Genomic DNA, 22,515 nt, shown 5'->3' with positions numbered 1-22,515 from the left:
CTTATGAGACCGCGACCCCTCGCGGGGCTCACCACGCTTCGGGCACGATGCCTCGCCACACTAAATAAAATCAACTCCATGCGTAGTTGGATAGTAGGGGTATGAAAAAATGGGGTACGTTTAACATGGGAGCCCAGATAATACATAAGTACCCGAAGTACTAAGAATTTAACTGAAGGGTTGGAGAAACTGCGCTAGTTGATTTTAGAACACCATGGATGAAGTTACACATGTATGAAATTTTTTATATATCAATTATTTATTATAAAAATTAATTAGAAATAATGATACGGACTACCAGCAGAGATATATAAAAAATGCACTGAGTTTATTGCCCCCACTTTGTTCGAAACCCTGGCAAGCTGTTTTGCCGAGGGAATCATTCCTAGTTCTATGACAGAGGCTAAAATAATAGTCTTGCTAAAACAAGGTAAAAATGCGGAGGAATTGGATTCATATAGACCTATATCCCTTATATCTACAGAAGCCAAGATATTGGCGAAAATCTTGGCAGAAAGACTGAACAGACACATTTTGAAAATAATACACCCAGATCAATCGGGCTTTATGCCCGGGAAAGCCACATCCATAAACTTGCGGGGACTGTTCAGTCGTTTGCAGATGCTCGAGCATAGAGATGAAAACAAAGAGCCAGCAGTGATATCGCTAGATGCTATCAAGGCGTTCGACGCCGTGGAATGGCCCTTCTTATGGGCAATATTAAGAGCCTATGGCATAGGCCCGAATTTCATCAGGTGGATACAACTACTATATAGCAATCCAACAGCTCGGATATCTGTGAACGGGTGGACATCCTCTGCATTTAAGATCGCCAGGGGGACGAGGCAGGGGTGCCCTCTGTCCCCTGTTCTGTTCACCCTGGCGATCGAGCCCCTGGCATGCATTTTGAGACAGCATTCAAATATTGAGGGCTTTATGGTTGGAGATCGGAGGGATATAGTGTCTTTGTACGCAGATAATCTGCTGATTTATTTATCAGACCATACTACATCCCTCCCAGCGGTGATGAAGCTAATAGAGGAATACGGGGACCACTCTGGTTTTAGAATTAATAAATCGAAATCCCTAATTTTCCCAGCGTTTGATACAGTTAACCAGGCCACCCGCCCTCCCACTCTATTAAACTGGGCTGAAACTTTTAAATACCTGGGGATTTATATATCCGGAGATCCAAAATAATTTATTCAACTGAATATCCAACCACTGATTAAGTGGCTGGAAGGAAAATGTAAATCATGGCGTAGACTGCCTTTAACTGTGTCAGGGAGGGTCAACTTAGTGAAGATGATTGTACTTCCTAAGTTTTTGTACGTAATGTCCCAGTACCTTCCAAAACCCCTGTTCAGGAAAATAAACAGTACACTATCTTCATTCATCTGGAATAATTCCCGCCCTAAAATTCAGCTGAATAATCTGATGAGAGAAAGAGGGGAAGGAGGCCTAGGCCTACCGGACCTGAGAAGATATTATATATCTACCCAATTAGCCCAACTACGATCTTGGATGGTAGAGGACACAGAGTTATATAGTAAGAGCCTTGGTTGCTCATTCTATACCAGATATCGGCCCCTTGGGGAGAATCCTACAAGGACATATCCAAGTGTCAGATCCACCTTTGGTAGTACAAGCTATTAAAATCTGGCAAGAAGCCAATATAGACATAGAAAAGGGGTTTGTCGACAGGGAGCATCCGATTGAAGATATATATACATTTAAAGAATTAAGTACAGGTTAAAGAGGTATGGAAGCCCTATTTAGTGACTACTCCTGCACAGTTATATAGCTCTGACAGGCTGAAATCCTTTCAACAATTACAAGAAGAATTTAATTTACCCAGAACATATTTTTTTAGATATTTGCAGCTAAGACGGGCCCTAGAGATACAATTTCCCACAAGCCCACCACAATTCAGTGAATCCCCGATTAAAAAAATAATAAAACGAGGCGGGAAGAAAAAACTAGTCAAAAAAACATATAACAACTTGGGTAATTTAAAATACAAGGATTCACTGGCAAGATTGAGGGGTAAGTGGGAGGAAGATATTGGACCTATTCAGGAGGAGAAATGGCAAGAGGTTATGTCCTCCATACCTAGAGCAACCAACAGCATCCGTACACAACAAATACAATTATTTATTTTCCATAGATCATACATGTCTCTAACTAGGATGGTTAGATTTGCCGGGAGAACATCAGTAATATGCCCTAAGTGCCAGAGGCACCCCGGCACTTTCATACATTTGATCTGGGAATGTCAGGAAGTGGCAAAATACTGGACAAAAGTTATACAAATAATAGTAGATACCGGTATCCCCAGAGAAATGCTTACAGTAAGGGGATGTATCTTGAATATAATAGACTACAGAGATATAACGGCAAACAATAGGGCATATGTAAATAATATGTGTGCATTGGCAAAGGTTATTGTAGCCAGACTATGGCTATCCAACAAAGTCCCTGACTCGAAGAACTGGGTATCCCTGGTTAACTATACAGTTACGCAAGAAAAGCACCTGTATATAAGTAGAAATAATATAAAGAAATTCGAGCAAATTTGGCACTTATGGATAGAATCCCCATACACTATTGACACAAATGTGCACTAATAGAGTTAGGACAAGTTTAAATAAATGTAGTTCTTTTCACTCCCCTTTAACCCTAGAATAGGAAGATTATAATGGTTATTAAAGATTTAAAGGTCACGTAGAAATTGAGACACAGTATAGATTTTAAAATGAGCAAGTAGATTAAATTCACGGACACTGGACTATACATTTGCATTAATAGGTCCTTATCAATAAAGTAGACACGCGGACACATCGAAAAAGGGAGACCGAATAGAGTTAGGACAAGTTTAAATAAATTTAGTTCTTTTCACTCCCCTTTAACCCTAGAATACGAAGATTATAATGGTTATTAAAGATTTAAAGGTCACGTAGAAATTGACACACAGTATAGATTTTAAAATGAGCAAGTAGATTAAATTCACGGACACCGGACTATACATTAGCATTAATAGGTCCTTATCAATAAAGTAGACACGCGGACACATAGAAAAAGGGAGACCGAATCCTAGTTTAGAACGATCCGGACGGGTTGGATATGCTAAATAGAAATGTCTAATGATATGTAATAAGGTGTACAATACCCAAGAGATTCCCTTGCAACCAATAGCCTCCTCTACAATAGAAAAATGTTAAGATATATGTAATATTGTTATGTTTGCCTACTGTTTTATTAAGTATGTATGAATGTAATGTATAAGGAATGCGTATGGAGCTCCATGTCGTGTAGACGTGGTGCACTATTTATATATGTTTTGTGTATAAGAGTGAAAAAGAAAGTTAAAATAGGAATTTGGTACTCACCGATAATTCCCTTTCTCCGAATCCGAAGGGGACACTGAAGTACTACGCTGGGGATAGTGTGGTGTTATGGAGGAGTTGGCACTTTAAGAACTTGAAGTGTGGTGTGGCTCCTCCCCCTCTATCCCCCCCTCAGACTCCAGTCTTAGTTACTGTGCCCGAGAGGAGAAAAGAGACCAGGAAACCTCTGACAGAGAGAGAGAGAGAATGAAAACAAGACACCGAAACAAAAATAAGTCAAAAGAACTTACATACAGACCATCGCATGCAACACAACCTGGCCACATGCGACCTGTAAAAACCCCTCCCTTACCAGAAGACCAGTGCCGGGAGGGCGCTCAGTGTACCCTTCGGATTCGGAGAAAGGGAATTATCGGTGAGTACCAAATTCCTATTTTCTCCTTCATCCTCTGGGGACACTGAAGTACTACGCTGGGGACGTCCCAAAGCCATCCCCACGGGCGGGAAGGCGCTGGGCATCCTGAAGCACCGCGCGGCCAAACCTAGTAGAGGATGCCGCGAAGGTGTCAAACCTATAAAACTTAATAAAGGTATTGGGCCCAGACCAAGTGGCTGCCCTACATACCTGAGAAAGAGACACCCCCCTGGCCGCCGCCCAAGAAGGTCCCACCGAACGGGTGGAATGAGCCGAAACTCTAGTAGGCGGAGGCCGGGAGGCCTGAACATAAGCTTGTTTAATGGTTAGACAAATCCACCTGGCCAAAGTTTGCTTGGTAGCCGGCCAACCACGTTTTGCGGAACAATATAGGACAAACAGAGAATCCGACTTCCTGAGATCCTTGGTTCTGTCCACATAAACCTGCAAAGTTCTGACCACATCCAGTGAAGCGAACTCTCCTGTCAAGGCCGGAACCACGATTGGCTGATTAAGATGATAAGCCGTCACCACCTTTGGCAAGTAATCCAATCTAGTCCGGAGTTCCGCCCTATCTGAGTGGAACACCAAATACGGAGAACGACATGAGAGAGCACTGAGGTCAGACACTCGTCTAGCCGATGCCAAAGCCAGTAAGATCACCGTCTTCCAGGTAAGTAAACGTAAATCAATAGATTCTAAAGGCTCAAACACCTCCGACTTGAGATAGTCCAGCACCAAAGGAAGATCCCAAGGTTCTTCCGGAGGTCTTACCGGAGGCTGCAGCCTTAGAACCCCATTCGAAAATGTTTGTATTTCCGGCATCAAGGCTAATCGCCTATGAAAGAAAACCGACAAGGCGGACACCTGGACCTTAAGGGACCCTAAACGAAGGCCCGCCTCAAACCCTGATTGCAGAAACCTCAACAATCGGGGCAAAGAAAAAACAGCTGTAGGGCACTTGTGTCGTTCACACCACGACACATAAGCCTTCCAAATCCTGTAATAATGCCGGGAAGTAACCTCCTTCCTGGCTCTCATCATTGTGGGAATGACCTCTTTAGGTACCCCACGCCTACTCAGCAGCTCGGCCTCAACAGCCACGCCGTCAAACGCAGCTGCCTTAATTCTTGGTAGACGAATGGTCCCTGTTGCAATAGATCCTCTCTTTGAGGCAGTAGCCAGGGTTGATCTATCAGGAGCCCCTGAAGATCGGCAAACCAAGGCCGACGAGGCCAATTTGGAGCTATGAAAATCACCGTTGCCTTCTCGCGCTTGATCCGTTTGAGTACTAACTGAATCAAGGGTAACGGAGGGAACACATAGATTAGATGGTAATTCCACTCTGCGGTCAGAGCATCCGTCGCCACTGCCTCCGGATCTCGTGACCTGGAACAATACTGAGCCACCTTGCAATTCCGTTTGGATGCCATCATGTCTATCTGAGGTAACCCCCAGCGATTGACAATCTGGCCAAACACCTCCGGATGCAGTGCCCACTCCCCTGGGTGCACATCCTGGCGACTTAAGTAGTCCGCTTCCCAATTGTCCACCCCTGGAATGAACACCGCCGAGAAGGCCAGAGAATTCCTCTCCGCCCATTGAAGGATCGGGCGTACCTCCTGCATAGCTGCCCGACTGCGCGTTCCACCCTGTCTGTTGATATATGCCACAGCCGTGGCATTGTCCGACTGAATTCGGATCGGCTTCCCTCTGATGAACAGGTCCGCCTTGAGAAGAGCCAGACGGATAGCCCGAATCTCCAGAATATTTATCGGCAGCCTTGATTCCTGCGGAGACCAACGGCCCTGAAAGTGACGTCCCATCACAACCGCCCCTCAGGCTGGCATCCGTCGTGATGATAGTCCACTCCCAGACTCCGAACCGACGCCCCTCCAACAGATTGGCCGTGTGAAGCCACCAGTGAAGGGACAGCCGACTGCAGGGTGAAAGAATTACCGTCCTGTGCATGTGGACATGCGAACCCGACCACTGTCTCAACAGATCGAGTTGAAAAGTCCTGGAGTGGAAACGGCCGAAAGGCAGAGCCTCGAAGGAGGCGACCATCTTGCCAAGCAACCGAATGCAAAGGTGCACCGACACCCTCCGAGGACGAAGCACCTGCTTCACCAAGTCCTGAATCGAGGCAATTTTCTCCAAGGGAAGGAAGACCCGCTGTACTTCTGTGTCCAGAATCAGTCCAAGAAACAAAATCCTTTGGGAAGATACCATCTGGGATTTGCCATAGTTTAGAATCCAGCCATGCCGAATCAAGGTCTGACAAGTCACGTGAAGAGCCTGTTCCAGCTGACTCCTGGATCCGGCTTTTATCAACAAATCGTCCAGATACGGAACAATCTTGACTCCTAGTGTGTGGAGAAAGGCAACCATGACTGCCATTACCTTGGTGAAAAGGCGAGGCGCCGATGACAGGCCAAAGGGCAGAGCCCGAAATTGAAAATGTTGGTCCTTGATTGCGAACCGAAGGAACCTCTGGTGTAAGTCGTAAATGGGAATATGTAGATAGGCATCCTTGACGTCCAAGGATGCCAAATATTCCCCCGGTTCCAGACCTGCCACCACCGAGCAAAGCGACTCCATTTTGAATCTGTGGTACATAATGTACTCGTTCAGCTTCTTTAAATTTAAGATCGGCCTTACCGACCCGTCTGGTTTTGGAACCAGGAAAAGAGGAGAATAAAACCCCTCTTTGCGTTGATCGGTTGGGACATGCATTACCACGCCGGCTGATAACAACCGCTGAACTGCTTGGAGTAGTAACTGGGAGTCTTTTTCCGCATGCGGAAGACCCATCGTAAAAAACTGTTGAGGAGGAGAACCGGCAAACTCTAGTTTGTATCCCCGAGACACGACTGAGAGAACCCACTTGTCCTTGCAGGATTCTTCCCAGACCTGCCGGAAATCCAGAAGCCGCGCTCCTACTCTGGGATCCCCCAGGTAGGAGGGGAGGGCGTCATGCCGCGGGCTTTTCTGGCTGCTTGGCGTCTGCACGCCGGGAGCCAGGGTTCGCGGCGGAGGTGGCGGCGCCAAAGCCTCTACCTCTACCACGGCCCGAGGTAAAGGAACCTCTGGACTTACCTCTAAATTTCGGGGCCCCTCGAAAGGAGCGAAAAGCCGGACCCTGGTAAGGTTTTTTCGGAGGAGGCGCTGAGGAAGGGAGGAAGGTAGATTTACCCCCTGTCGCCTGAGCAATTAATCTATCCAGCTCTGGGCCAAAAAGAACATCCCCCGTAAAGGGAAGAGCTTCCACTGCTTTTTTTATATCCGCCTCCGCCTGCCAAGACTTAAGCCACAAAGACCGTCTGGCTGTAATAGACAGAGCCGAGATCCTTGCCACCAGTGAAGCCGAATCCCTGGCCGCCTCTCCAATATATGCCGCGGATTCCCGCATTTGATCAGCCAACTGAGCTAACTCCTCAGGAGGCCTCTGCTCCTCCAAGCCCCTGGATAAATCCTCTGCCCATTTCTCCATGGCCCTGCTGACCCAGGAGATAACAAAAATAGGACGCAAAGAGACCCCAGCCGTAGAAAAGATGTGCTTAAGCCCCGCCTCCAAACGCCTATCTGGCGCCTCCTTCAGGGCCACCGCTCCCGGAATGGGAAGCGCTGCCTTCTTTGAAAGCTTAGAGACGGAAGCGTCCGCTAACGGCGGGTTCTCCCATTTCGCCCTGGCTTCCGGGGCAAAAGGGTAAGACGCCTTAAAGCGCCTGGATAACTGAAACTTTTTCTCAGGCACTTTCCAAATGTCCAACAGAGGCTTCTCCAACTCTATGGACTCAGGAAAAGTTACCGCAGCTTTAACAGGACGGCCAAAAATAGAAACCGGAGCAGGAGGTTCTTGCTCAGCAACATTAAGAGTCACCTTAATAGCCTGAATCAAGGCCTCTAAACCTTGAGCCTCATCCTGAACACCCTGCTCTTCATCCACAGGTGCAAAGGTATCATCCAACACCTGACACTCCCCCTCCTCTAGAGGGTTAACTTCCTCCTCATCAGAGGTATCAATCCTCAAAACCAAAGGAGCACCCCTTTTTTTAGGTGGAGGGGGGGCGCTGGACTGTGTAGGCATAACGGTGGATTGTACCAGCGAATCCACTGACCTAATCAACTCTCTGGCCCATGAAGGCTCAGCAGAAGACATAGTAGACAGATGAGAATGTAAAATCTCCCTGTCCCTACGAGACGCTGCCAGCTCAGAAGCTAAGGTAGCTAATACACTTGTAACCCCTTCAGCATTAAGGAGAGCAGCTTGCTGTTGAACAGCCCTTTATAGCAATCCTTACACAGTGACACACCTTTCACATGTTGTGTAAATTGCTGATTACACTGAGTGCAGGTGAACAGCTTCTGAGAAGCCTTAGAGCCAGAAGCTTTTGCTGCCATAATGCAATCCAATACAAACACTTCCTTCACTCAGCACACTCTAACACAGCCACACAGATAGCAGTGTAAACCCAGCAGTGTAAAAGAAGGAAATACAATAGGGGGAGAGGAGCTCACCTTCCCCGAATTAGCCCACCTGAATACTCCAAACGGGGACTCCTAAAAAGGAGAACCCCTTCACTCACCCAGCGCAGTGACACAGTCTGTCCAGTCTGGGATGAAAAACGCTTTGCTGTCCTGAAGCAGAAGGGCTCTGAAGAGGCACAACAAACAGAGGAAGGCAGCGTGGGCTTTAGGAAGGCAGCGTTTGCCGCACTGAGGATTTTTAACCTGGAGGAGACGCCCATGACACGCCTCCTCCTTCCTCCGTCCCAGCGCGCGCTGAGGACAGCGGCGCTGAGACACAGTCTGCCCCTCAGCTGGACCAGCGCGTGACTCTGATCCAGCAGTCACCCGGCGCCCAGCGCCCCAGTCCTGATCTCTCCGGCGGGTGACTAGCCAACGGAGCAGTAACACAAGCCGCGAGCGGCTGTGGCTGCTTCCCCACACCTAGAGTGCAGGCGGCTGAGGTCAGCAGCGTGCACCGCACGCAGTGCCGCTCTGACCTCCCAGAGAGCTTTATACACACTGCAGGCAGCCAGTCTAACACTCAGGCTGCCTGCACACTTCTATATAAAACAAAAAACGGACAACCAGAGACCCCTGCGGGAGCCTCTTGCCCAGGGATCCTACTCCTCCGGGCACTAAACTAAGACTGGAGTCTGAGGGGGGGATAGAGGGGGAGGAGCCACACCACACTTCAAGTTCTTAAAGTGCCAACTCCTCCATAACACCACACTATCCCCAGCGTAGTACTTCAGTGTCCCCAGAGGATGAAGGAGAAATAAAGATTAAATAAAAAAAGAAAAGAAATAATGATAATAGAAAATAGGCGGCCACCTACCTGTACCCTAATATATCTATCTATCTATATCTATATATATTTATTTATTAAAAAAATATATTTTTATTGGAGTTGAAGTATACACAAAAGAACACTGAATATTGGAACAATTATTTCTGTATACAGTATTTCATGTGTAGTTATTTAAATTCTATATGTACAAACATTTTATTCGTTTCATATTTTAATGTTTGATGTATTTATTGTAGGTGGCCGCCTATTTTCTATTATCATTATTCCTAATTAATTTTTATAATAAATAATTGATATATAAAAAATGTCATACATATGTGTTCATGTGCAACTTCATCCATGGTGTTCTAAAATCAACTAGCGCAGTTTCTCCAACACTCCAGTTAAGTTGTTATTACAAATAAGCATGTCACAATCAATGAGTTTGACAAAACCGAGGTATTTATGTTTATTATTATTTTGGCATGTTTAGAAACATATTGTGTACCTCATCAAACGTATGCCCCGTACAGGGGGGATGATGGGAGCTTTGTGCTGAGCGATCTAGTATCGCTCAGCACACAGCGCTGCACCAGTGCTGAGCTATCAGTCACTGCCCGTGTTCTCAATAGAGAAACATGGGTGATAACTAGATATTTCAAGCATTAAACACTTGTATTGCAAAAAACAAAGATGTAGGAAAAGATATTATACGTTCGGAAAATAAAATACGCATACTTTGTGCTTAATATATTTCTGAGATTCTGAGACCATACCCGCAGCTGATGGCGTATTTATGGGAGAAGACTAGAAGTTATAGCTTCTAGTTCCCAGCTGTGGAAGAATGACTTAAAACACTACAGTAAGTAGTGGGGAATTCCTATTAGCGCATGGAATAATTATATTGCAGACGCAAAGTCCATCCTGCCAGTTGCTTTATTTGTGCAAAATAATTTGAACCATAACTCAGAACTGTGTGCATTTTATTTCTCAGAAATACCCCCCATCTCTGGTACTCCTGCTGTTCATGTTGCATAGAAACCCATGTTTAGCGCATGTGCCGTGTCTGTAGCCTAGGAGAAATGGGTGAAGGCTGATGCGAATAGTAGTCAGTGTGGTCCTAGAAGTACGGAAAGGGGTTTTGCAGAGAAAAAAGTTAACATTTAAAAAAAATATTATAAAGGAGACAGTAATGGTCAGAAATAATTGTACAGATATTTATCATCATTAATAGCTATTTGTTCACGGCTCATGTCATCAATCTTTGATCGCATCTCATCACCTACGGTAATTCAGACAAATAAAATAATATTTCATCAATTTCCATTTACCCCCAGTGTTCTAGAGTGCAATTAAAGGCCTTCTTCGAGAGACCAATAAGATATTAAATGGATGCAGGGAGAAACTGTCTCCAGAATCACAGTAAACAACCATAAATCCAATTATTTCTGAAAACCTTTGGTAGTAGAGCATTTGGTACACACTCTACAATGGGGGGTAAAAGAAACCTGTGCCACTCTAGAACTGCAAATCACAGCATACTATATACAGTAGTTATATTAAAGGCATGCTACCTATTCATGCTCTCGAAGTTGACTTTCAAGTGTTTCGCATAAACACGTGCAGTAACCCTCCTACTGAACTCTACTGAACTCAAGATCTTGGCATGTTCTAGATTTTTAAAGCACCTATAACAGTGAGAACATTGCTCATGAATGTTTTAGGACAGGGGTGGCCAAACCAATCCTCGAGATCCACCAACAGTTCATGTTTTCCAGACCACATGTCGAATGTGTCAGAAATGCACGTTTAAAAGTTTCCAAGGTGGTCTGGAAAAGTGAAACTGTTTGTAGATCTTGAGGACCACTTTGGCCAGTACTATTTTATAATGTCACCTCTGGATGTCAAATATAAAACAAATTGTGTCATTATTGCTAAAACCGGATTTCAATACGATACCTCATACGTTGTACTCATGGTCGGCTTGTACGGGACATGGTTGGCGCGTCTCAGTTCTTTGATGGTTTCTGCTGGCATGGATTTAGAAAAACCCAGTCCGCTCCAAGTGTTTGTGGGTGTTCGGACTTCTGTTACAACTGGTTTTTTCAACATTGCTGAGGGGAGAAGGAAAAGAACTGTTTACGAAGAAAACTTTGTATGTAGAAATACTTTTGGTAAACTACTGTAGTGAAATATTTTAGACTTGTATTGAAAAATTACTGTACAATAGGGACTATTGTGTAATTACATTGTACTGTAAACAATAAGCTCCAATAATTATCCACAACAAATTCCTTAATATAAATGTGTAGTAATATAAATGTGTAATATCACTAAGTGCTGTGCTCTACAAGAATTAAAAGGAATATAGAAATAAACAATGAAATAAATTGTTACTTTATCTAGCAAAGTTATTCATCTTCAATTTTTGTCTTTTAAAGAACCAAATAGTGTTACATACTATAATGTTTTTTTTTTTTTTTAATCAACCAATTTACATTGGTCGGTGGTTATAATCTACCTAAAGCCCCATACACACTGGGCAATAAACCGAGTGATCTAGCTCGTTTTAACACATCAGAGTGATATTGCCCAGTGTGAATGCATCAACTTAGGGCAGATGAGTGCTCCCAAGGCCCATTAACGTCCCGCTCGTTTGTGAATGTACAGAGGAGGGAGTGGATCATTAACGAGGGTCATGTGAATGCAGCGTGGCCTCCTCTCCCCAGCATCGGCATTTATGTATGAACTTGCTGATGACTGGTACCCACTGCTGCCGATATCGGCAACAGCGGGGATCATCCAGAGTGTACAGACTTTAACTGTATAAACGGAGAATGAAAACTGTAGGATTCTAAGTAGTAGTTTTTTTCTTCTTGAATTAAAAACAACTTAAAATAAAACTTGAATATATCTAAGTGTTTAAAAGTTACTTAAACTAAATAACATATATGGTAATAAGGAGTAAACTGTTGCTCTAACACACAATCATATTCTAGAATGTTTTTTCATGCAGGCACATGCAAAATCTGTAATTTTGGTAGGGATGCGATATATAGATTAGAATTTAGCTCTATCATACTCCCCCATCTCCCTTTCTCTCTCTATCTAATGGTGCATTATGAGAGGAGAGGGGCTGTCTGCATTCTCAATCACCATCTCTGCTACATTATATGGAGCACTAGTAGACTCTGCTGATGTGCCACCATGCACGCACAAGTCTCCAGAGAAATGGCGGAGAGACCCTTTTCCTATTGCGCAAGCGCAAAATGCTGACAAAATGGCTGATGCAGACTTGGGACTACAAAAAGGTGAGCACAGAAGAAATGTGTGCCAGCTGTGTGGTGTGGGCCCCCTGCACAGACTACAGATTTGCCACTGCATCTCTGGCTCACTCTATAGCAGGGGAGTGGAACCTTTAGGGGGCCAAGGGCCGTTTCCATTGGCTGAAAATGGCTCGTTAAAAAAAAAAAAAAAACTATTTACAAATTGCCCTGCGACAGCCGTCCCACGCCTCGGCGGCTGCCGCAGTTTGAGAGTCGCCGGGCTGTGTGGTCCGGCGGCTGTGCAGGGAGTCTGATACAGGGGAATTCTCGCAAGAGGTCGGTAACTCTCGCGAGATTTCCCCTGTACTTGCCTTCCATTCACAGCCACCGGGAGGGTGGGCGGGCCACAAAGACCAGCTGCGGGGGCCTATACGGCCCGTGGGCCGGAGGTTCCCCACCGCTGCTCTATAGGGAGTACTAAGCCTTGGAGAGGCAGTTAGTAGCTGGCTGGTATATTATCTCTATAGTATGGGAGAGGTATATTAGTTTGACATGCACATGGTCCCAATTTTTTCACTTGTTTTGGTGTCAACACCTGAGCACGTGAACACCTCCATTTAAGTGTACTTCGTTACTCATCATGCTTCAGGACACTTTAACATTCCCAAATCAGAGCCTATGTGGATGATAAAGTAGGAATAATTTTTTTTTTTTAAATCCCCTCAAAAAAAAAATCGCACGTCAACATTTTCATGTGTTGACAATATGGTGTCAACCTAGACACGGTCTACAAGCCATCCAGATACCTCTCTATATCTTTATAAATCTATAGATATATGACACAAACACAAATTAATGGCCATACCTTTAGTTGCCAGCAGCTTCTTCTGTTCATAGTCAAAGTCCTAAAGACAAAACATGAATATCCTTTAAACACAATATAGAAAAGGAATATGTCCTCCACACAGTATTAAATATATGAATGTCACATATGCTCGAATGAATACATACAGAGCACTGATGGGCAACTTCAAAGACTGCATGTGTGGCCCTCTATCCCCGAAAAGCTCCATACATCACCCTTCATTCCACAGTCAAAAAAAATCTGCCCACACAGCTTTATTGTACGTCCCTAAAATACTAATTACAGGCCTGGAACCACAGGCATCCCATTGATTACAGAAGAGACCACTAGTTATTTGTATTTCAAAATGGTTATGTATTGAAATGTAAATATATTAAAGCCTGGCCAATTATGAGGTCAAATACTAAATCAAAATGACTGTATACAAATCCAGCACAATTTAGATGAGATTACTAGAAGATTGGATTTCTGTTCACAGATGAAAAATATACTGTGATCTAGATTTTGGTAGTAGATGAATACACAGTAATGCATTTATAATACTGCTGGGAGCACCCCCAGTATTGTGACGCAACATCGCTCTTTCCATGAATCATATAATTCTTCATTCTAATTCTCTATCTACAAGTGAACACTACTAAAATAAACTATATGTCTATTGTGGCAAGGATAGCATACTTCCACATGAAGGTAATGTGGAAGATCCAGTCCAGGATTTAGAACAGCAGCAGGGCTAGGGAGATGCAACCCAGGTTTTCCTAGGATGTATTCCAGAATCACTGGCTGATTAGCAGCACCTGGTGCTTCCTGTTTTGTGTGTGTATAAGACAGAAGGTTGGTGTTCCCAATGTCAGTTAGTGCCTGGGCATTAGGCTTGCGGGGGTCCAGGGATTACGTTAGGGATTCCCTGGAAGTACCCTTATTGTGAGTAACTTCCATTGTTGTAACCTGATTATTGCCATGCTGTAACTTAAGAAATACCAATCTGTATCCTGAAATGCTGTCTACCTGCTGAGAATAAAGAACCAGACTTCATCTTTAAATGGTATATGGTATTCCTTGTCACACTACATAGATTTGAATGGTCAAGATCAAGTATTATGGACGGAGTAGTGGTTAGCATTACTGCCTCACAGCACTAAGGTCATGGGTTCTATTCTCACCTTGGCCTTAACGTGGTGTTTGTGTCCTATGCCGAATGTCATTATTGCGGTATCCAATTAGATGTTGTTCTTGTTGCCCGAAAACGGACCCGATATTTTACGAAAACACATGGGATCTTAGATAAGCTCCCGATCCCATGTGTTATCGCAGGGCTGGCGGCTGCTTATTGGGGAATATGCTTTGCATGCCTCAGCATAACACCCACAAAGTGCAGGTATTGGGGAAAAGGATGCCCTTGGTTAGTTGCCTATGTTTTTTGAGTAATAAAATATTCAGAAATGTATACTGTTACAGTGAATGCTGCTCAATGCTTTGCACTATTATTTTTATTCTGCCCACTAGGGTAGGGTTTTTTTCCATCCCAGCCAGGGTACGAGGATTACCTGCACATTTGTATAAGAGGACTGTGAATTAAGTCGGACTCTCTCAGAGTTTTGCTGCGCTGCTCTTTCCGCTGCTCGCTCGCTTCCTGGAGCCTTCTTGTCTGTGATTGGACCTTCAGGAGAACTCATCTCTGAGTCAGACAGTAATCTTTCTGTACTACTGTAAGCAATAAGTAAGCAGCATTAGGCTACAGCAACTAGGATTTGTGTTCTCAGAGGTAACGTAAGAAGAACACCGAGTCTGAACTTACTGTAAGTGTGAGTTCTTTGTGCCTTGTAGTAGTTCCATGGTTTGTCTCTTAGCACAGGGTACTTTGGCAGAATTTAGCATCTGTTTGAGTTCATTTGTATTTGCAGAATGGGACGGACTTCTTGGCATCCCTACTTCCACAAATGCGTCATTACATCCTGCAAAATAATAAATATGAAAAATAAACAATATTACAAACATGAGTCAAATAGAAATGGCAGGCATCCATCGCTACTAGAGGTTTGGTAAAAATCATCAGCAATAGTTCTGAATTTAGTGATGATCCAGCTGTTACCTATAAAATTATTAAATTATTATTTCATACATTATGGCCACAAAATATGAAGCAGGAGATGTATGAAACCTTCTAAGCTGGAGAAGTTTTCCACAGCTACCAAATTATAAATAACATTTTAAATAATATGCTAGAAAAAGAACAGTTGTAGAGTCAGGTTGCTATGGCAACTTCACCGTGCTCTTTAGAAGTTCTGATGCATCTGCCTGTAATGCGGGGTACACACCAGGACGACCCGCTCACGATGCACATCGTGAGCGGGTCGTCAGTGTCTTGTCCGACCCGCTCACGGTGACACGGGGGGGCACGACCCGCTCACGATGTGCACCGTGAGCGGGTCCGATCCGATGGCGACCCGCACCCGGCTGTATGGTCGTCATTGAGATCCTACCTGCAGCAGGTAGGATCTCAATAACGACCGACCCGCGGGACCGCGCATCGGATCGGTATCGGTCCACACCAGGTCAGAAAAGGGCCCAATCAGCACACAATCTACATCCAATTGATCGGAATTGGATCTAGATTGTGGGGATCGGGCCCTAGTCGTCCTGGTGTGTACCCAGCATAAGTCTATTTGTGGCTATTAAAGATATGCAAAAATTGGAAAGCTCAAATCGCTGGCTGTACGAATCACATATATAAAACAAGGCTTTGAGAACCAGGAGGAGTGTTTGATACAATTTGGTGACTTAGGACGGAGACCTGTGAAAGAGGAAGGAGGAGGATAACGAATAGAACTGTTGTCGCACCTTCTGAATCAGACTTGGTGCCTGATTGGTCAGGTGAGCTGCGGTTGTTTGATTGCCTAGATGACTCCGGTAGGTGCGCGCTGATCACTTTGTCTCCCAGAGATGATGCAGATATTGTGCCATATTTCATATTGGAAGACTGCAATAGTAAAAGTTATATTAGGGTACACACTTAGAAGGATACATGCAGCAGTAGAAGGTTTTCACCATGACAGCAATGAACGCCAATTTAACACCAAAAGTTACTTGCCTATTTCATATACATTCTGCAGGAACTTCCGATTGTCTACATAGAACACACAGAGAACAGGCTCTCACCACTATTTGTACATATACAGATGTGCCCTTACACATGTAGCCACAATAGGCTTTTTTTTTTCTTTTTAGCTAAAATGTATCTTTGTCACAATGTGATGTTAATAGGACACACCAGACGACTCAATTCATTTGATATATGACACTTGTATACGGTTTGTGATGGAGGGTTAGATGTATGAAGGTTTATTATAGTGGAAAAGTAGTATCAGCGCCATTCTGTGCGCCCATAGCGCTTATCCCCATGTTTAACTGCAGGGGAGTGTGCTCAGTGATGTGGGCACACGATATGTATGAACGATCAGTAGCACCGACTGTTGCGACACCTACCCATACACCAAAGTAGGGACAGCTCTGTCCCTGGCTGTAGTGTAGGCTGGCTCTGGGCTGTACAGTAGACACTGTGCATGCCCAGTGGAGTCAGCTGGGGTGAGAGACAGCACATCAGCCTAGTGGGCTGTAGCGGGGTTCGCTGGATGGGGCAATTTTCACTCCCTTGCTCTGGCAGACAAGATCTTGTCCATGTGGCTTCCTGCTTCACTCAGAAAAAAGATGCAAAGCCGGAATTGTTACACCCACGATACATGTGGGCATTATACAACTATCCCCGAGTCTGTATATGGAGCACAAAAGAACTTGTATTGGAAAAAAGCAGTGGCAGCTACATTGTAGCACTCTATATACAGTATCAGAGACTCTGATGTGCTGACTAGAAAGTTAAACAGCACAGTCTCCTGGTATGTCCTAGTTGTGATTAACAGGGCTGAACTGCCCATCTGCCAAATACCAGGAGGGCTGAGGGTCTCATAGGCCGATCCGGCCACACAATACAGGCTCTGGTTACCCTCCAAGCATACAGAGTCAAGGAGACATGCCGCGAGGCCAGACCCTGTAAGATGTGACCATGTCCCCTGTTCGTGAAATGCCATAGTGGTCACAAATGCCAGGGGGCTGTAAGAACATGCAATTTAAAAAAATGGGGGGGGGGGGGGGGGCACAAAAAGAGACATCTAACGCCAGCAGTCTCTCATGGGACAAAGCGTGACTACTACACATCATTAAAGCCATGTCTGATGCGTTCTAACAATGTCTCTGCTGCTTAGAGCAAAGAACCACATTTCATCAAGAAAGAGGTGTGCAACAAAGTACTGCAGCATGTTTACCTGAAAACAAGGTGAGGGAAATAGGAGGCAGCGGATTAATCAAGTCCATAAAGCAAATTGTACAAGAAGAACCATACTTCCAATTACACAATGTTAGCAGAAGGCGCGGACCTAATACAGGATTATAACATTGGGTGCTGGTGAACACTTACCTTCACGTGACCGTTTAAAGCAGAAGTAACTTTCTTGCATTCCGAGTGCATGCTGTTCATATGCACATCAACTGGTGTCAGTCCCGGAGGTGGAGATGGGGTATTTTGGCTATAGTTGGGTACCCCAGATAGCAGAAAGCTAGTTAATGTGGCTTGTGCAGCAGATGGCATCATCATATGTGGGATAGCAGAAAAGCCTATAGATAAAATAAAGTAAAAAGAAAAAAAAAAAGAAATAATGAACTAAGGGTTAAATGATAATTGTGCATATTGTTTTAATATCCAGGATGAGAACAGTACTATCCTTGTATAAACAAGAAAAACCTACTCACTTTAATAAGAGTCAACAAGACTTGACCGTGCCCTCATAAAAGGTTAGTTTGACCTGATCTAAAATATACAGTTTTCATGGACATTGCTGGCTTTGCGATGCAGCAAATACTGTACTTAACTCAATGAAAATTGGAAACTAAACATACTGTAGAACAATGCAGGACCTGAAAATATGGAAACAGGGCAGACAGTGCAGTTGCAATGAGCATTCCGTGCAAAAGGACCAACCCAGTCCAGAATATAACCTGGTTCTAATGTTCATCCTAATTAGAACTAGGCCATGTCTATTTGAAGACTTATTTTTCATAATAGCAGCTTTGGAACAATGGTAAAGAAGTTGGTGTCCATTAATACATTGGATAAATAATACAAATAAAAATTCTCCATAAAGTTACGACTATTTAGCATTGGCATAAAATAAACAACGAACTTCATTTTTGGATATTGGAGTAGAAGAAAATATTTTCCATTCTGGAAAAAAAAAACCCACCAAAAACACAGAAGTGCCTCTCCCCTACATCAAGAACGCGGCCATCAAGAGGCTGAACTTTACAAAACGTTTTCTTGTTTTCAGAGAAACCTGGATCGCAGACTTTTTTGGCAATTTAATGCTATTTTCCATTCTAAAGAGAATATTGGTCAAAAAAATAAATTTCCCAGGATGGATCAGAAGTGCAACCAATAATTAAGTCTAAACCCAGAGAGGCATATCGAAATGGAAAGCACATAACTTTAGGAATGTCAAACAAAACACAGGTCAATCATTCTACACAAGTTAATCTGCAATTCATTTAGAAACCTATTTGTGGGTTTCAAAAAAAAAAAAATTGAACTTTGCCTTGATATATGATTTTTTTTAAACAAATTTGTTGCCAATTTTCATTAGTCTGAAGGTTTTAGATTTAAAGCAAATGAAGATTATCAAAACAAAAACATTTTGTTTGGATGCAAACATCTGATTTAGGATTTGCTCATTTACTGGAATTCACATTGGCAAACCATCAGTATAAAAGTACATCTTTTTTTAAACTTTATAATTTTTCATCGATCCAGGATAAAACCTACGCTTTCTCTGTTTTCCATCTTAAAGGCCACTTTCATCACAATGTATCTGTATGTCAGGTTAAATGAATCTGTAAATATTTAATCTGGGTTTATTATTTTCTTGTTCCACTACTATTGTGTTTGTCTTTATTAACTATTTGTTCTTCACCATAACCAGCCAGAATCATGGCTGCCTAAAATATTTAAGCGTAAATTTACTAATTCTTCTTGCCATACCAATCAGTCAGCTTCTAGCATGCAATAGCAAAATCCATTTTTAATAACTTTAGTAAATTCACCACAAAAAAACCCCCACATTATTGGAAGATACAAAAAAAGTGCAATTTGTTTAATGCAGCCTGTAGGGGGTACTTAATATGGGTTTCGGACTGTCGGAACGTCGCATCATTCGTAATCCCGCCCAGTTTCCGCTCTGCTCGCCTGCAACATAACAGGCGGTATTCAACTTTCTACCTGTCTAGTGTCGAAAAGTGGGCGTGTTGTCAAAAACGGCCATGGGACTTAAGAAACGGCCGTGAATTTGACAATCCACAGCTGTTTCAGACCAAACAGATCAGACTTGTTTTAAAGTCAGATCTAGTCTGTCTAAATCCGCCTTCAATGCTGTCAGAAATGGCAGCATTGAATAGGTGGGATTGCTGAGATCTCCCCTGTCGTAAACAGCGACAGACACTGAATAACGCCCTATGAGTTTAAGCATCCATTTAGTGTTCTACATTTATGGGAAGAAAAAAAAACTGCAACAGCTGTAAACGGTTCACTAAAGGCAGCTTAACAACAACAAATATCTGTTTTTGACAAAAGTTGAATTCCTGTAAGAGTCAGAATTACCTGGAGCATTAGAGGCGTTTGCTAATGAAGTTGCCCATAGTGTTGGACTAGGTGCAGCAGAACTGGGGCTGTGCAGTGGGCTGACCGTACTGTTCAGGGCATTTAGCAAAGTATTTTGTGCTGTAGATGAATTCATTGACAGAGCACTGGGGCCCAGGAGACCTGGAGGAGAAACACTATTACTTTACCTCATTACGTTAAACACATTCGACTGTTACGGATGTGCCCTCATATCTTTTCTAAATACAATATGCAGCGGAAGATACCAGGAGTGAGTTAGCCACTAGGACACCGGATGTCTTTTTGCTAAATATACGTCTTGGTTGCAATGCACTGAGACTAGGACGCATGCGGAGACTGTGCTAATTCATTTGATATATGAAACGTGTGTGACTAAAGCTGGACATACACTTATACGACTTGAGCCCTTTTCACCTAATTCCAATGCATCAGGCAAAAAAACAAAAAAATTAGGTGAAAAGTGGCAGAATCATATGTGCCTAACCGCCAATTCTGAACCGCGGTCACATGCGCATTGGAACCAGAGACTGCAAGTGCTGTACGTAATTGTATGCTAAAGGATGATGTAAGGCGGCTCCACGGCGAGCAGTTAAAGAGGTATCGCATGAGAGGCTGCATGCAATACCTCAGATAAATGTATGGTCTTATATCTGTATACAGAGCAGAACCAAACTTGTATTGGGATAAAGTTGCGGCTGCTGCATTGTAGCACTTTGTGTATAGATCCAGAGACTCAGCTGCACACAGATATACAAGTGTCATATCACATTAATCCGCAGTTTCCTTGTGTGTCCTAGTTGCATTGAGACCAAGACATTTTTGACAAAAAATGAAGTCCCACACGACATGATGAGGGGCTGTTTGGTGTGACTGCATCAAAGATGTATGAGGACACATCTGTAACTGTAAATATTTGATCTTCACATTAAACTCTAACATATCATGCAATAATTTGAGACTATTTGCAAATACATTTGTTAATGTTCATGGGTACCTTATTATTATCATACAACCCACCTAATCAACAAACCTAGTATTGATTTTATTGAAACAAAACAATTAAAATGGACACGGCACATTTTCAGGTATAGAAGAAAGTCTACAATATATAGGATAAGAATCCCTTTCAATATAGTACTTAGTATCACATACTTTATCTATGGTACATTTCCTCCAGCTTCTTATACTAAGCAGACACAGCTAGCGTAAGTAACATAACAGAAGCTGGGAATCAGTGACTTTCTTTGAAATTGTGTTTCATAAAAATATATTTTAAAATACCCTGAATTACAGCAGCTATCAGTGCAGATTGACTGAGTTTCGCCTTAAATCCTCATTGGCATAAGGGAGGACCAACTTTCATAATGTATCAGTAAAATAAGCAGTTACGGTATAGATGCTAGACCTGGGGTAGCCAACCCTAGTCCTCGAGAGCTACCAACAGTGCATGTTTTGCAGGTCTCCTCACAGAATCACAAGTGAGCTAATTAGCTCCATCTGTGTATCTTTTAAAATGTATCAGTGTGCAGCAGCTAGGTTGTCTGGAAAATGTGAACTGTTGGTAGCTCTCGAGGGCTAGGGTTGGCTACCACTGTGCTAGACAATGTCTAGGTCTACAATCACTAGGTGGACCACTAATGGCCGACACCTTGAAATGGCAGACATAACCAAGGTCAAGGACACAAGCTTATGGTCAACATGAATAAGATCGATGTGAGTTAACCACGTTTTTGATGGCTATGTCGATATATGTCGTGTAAGTATGAAAAATGCACCTTTTTAATAATACACGCGAAAAACTCATGTCGGCCATAAGCTTGGGTCGACATTTTGTAAAGCGTCAGCAACACAGATCCATCCAGATATACAGCAAAAGATAGTTGGATCACATATCCACAAGGTTGAACCTCTGTTGTGGACTACTTGGTTTGTTTTTCAAAATATACAATATATTGGTTTATATAAACCTCCTTTTTTCCTTGTCAACCATTATAACGCCAGTTATCAGGTCGTCATTCCTCATTAATTACTGTTGACAAGCCATCCCTGGTGGTCTAGTGTTTTTATCTTCTCCCTGTGGCAGGGTTGACTTCGGCATCTTCTTTTGGGTCCCAGCAGTTACAGAAGGATCAGTTCCGATGCAGGCATCTGGAGATCAGCGCCCTGGTGGGTATTTCTCACGCAACCCCCTGCAGCCTAACCATCGGCATCCTCCATAAGTCAACATTTCACATGGTGACAATTCAGAGGTCAACATTGTGAACTTGTTGATTGTTTCACAAGGTTCATGTCAACATTATGAAGGCAACATTGCATTGAAATGATGAACATTGAGATGGTTTCTGTTGACCATTCGACCAGATACTGTAAGGAAAAGCTATTTATTGGTAGCAGATCTTTTTATATCTGGTTAGGCCACAAACCATTCCATATGGACATTATATAATGACTGGGTGCCCAGGAAGCAAAGCAGAACTTTGCAGCTTGAACCTCTGTCATTGTCAGGTGGCATATATGCATAGGACTTTTATATGTGCCTGTCACTCATTATGCATGTAAATAGGTAAATACAATTGTGTTCCATCTCAGGCTTCACATTCTG

The 22,515-nt window shown here is 43.3% G+C and overlaps 1 protein-coding gene across 6 annotated transcripts in view; it reads right to left on the bottom strand.

Moving 5' to 3' along the window:
* Window positions 1-22,515, bottom strand: part of BICC1 (BicC family RNA binding protein 1) — a 234,576-nt gene that overhangs the window by 23,044 nt on the left and 189,017 nt on the right. For 4 of the 6 annotated variants that reach the window (XM_083149106.1, XM_083149107.1, XM_083149105.1 and 1 more), the window contains 7 exons: window positions 19,893-20,054; window positions 17,664-17,860; window positions 16,034-16,172; window positions 14,991-15,147; window positions 14,740-14,899; window positions 13,193-13,232; window positions 11,021-11,175 (listed from right to left, as the gene is read on the bottom strand). In XM_083149106.1, the coding sequence (XP_083005232.1) occupies window positions 11,021-11,175; window positions 13,193-13,232; window positions 14,740-14,899; window positions 14,991-15,147; window positions 16,034-16,172; window positions 17,664-17,860; window positions 19,893-20,054 (1,010 nt within the window). The remainder of the gene's footprint in view (window positions 1-11,020; window positions 11,176-13,192; window positions 13,233-14,739; window positions 14,900-14,990; window positions 15,148-16,033; window positions 16,173-17,663; window positions 17,861-19,892; window positions 20,055-22,515) is intronic. The other 2 variants (XM_083149110.1, XM_083149109.1) reach the window with 1 other exon arrangement.

The sequence above is a fragment of the Crinia signifera genome, chromosome 6, assembly GCF_055691185.1.
Source record: "Crinia signifera chromosome 6, ASM5569118v1, whole genome shotgun sequence".
NCBI classification, from domain to species: Eukaryota; Metazoa; Chordata; class Amphibia; order Anura; family Myobatrachidae; genus Crinia; species Crinia signifera.
This window is presented reverse-complemented; position numbering and strand designations above follow the sequence as displayed.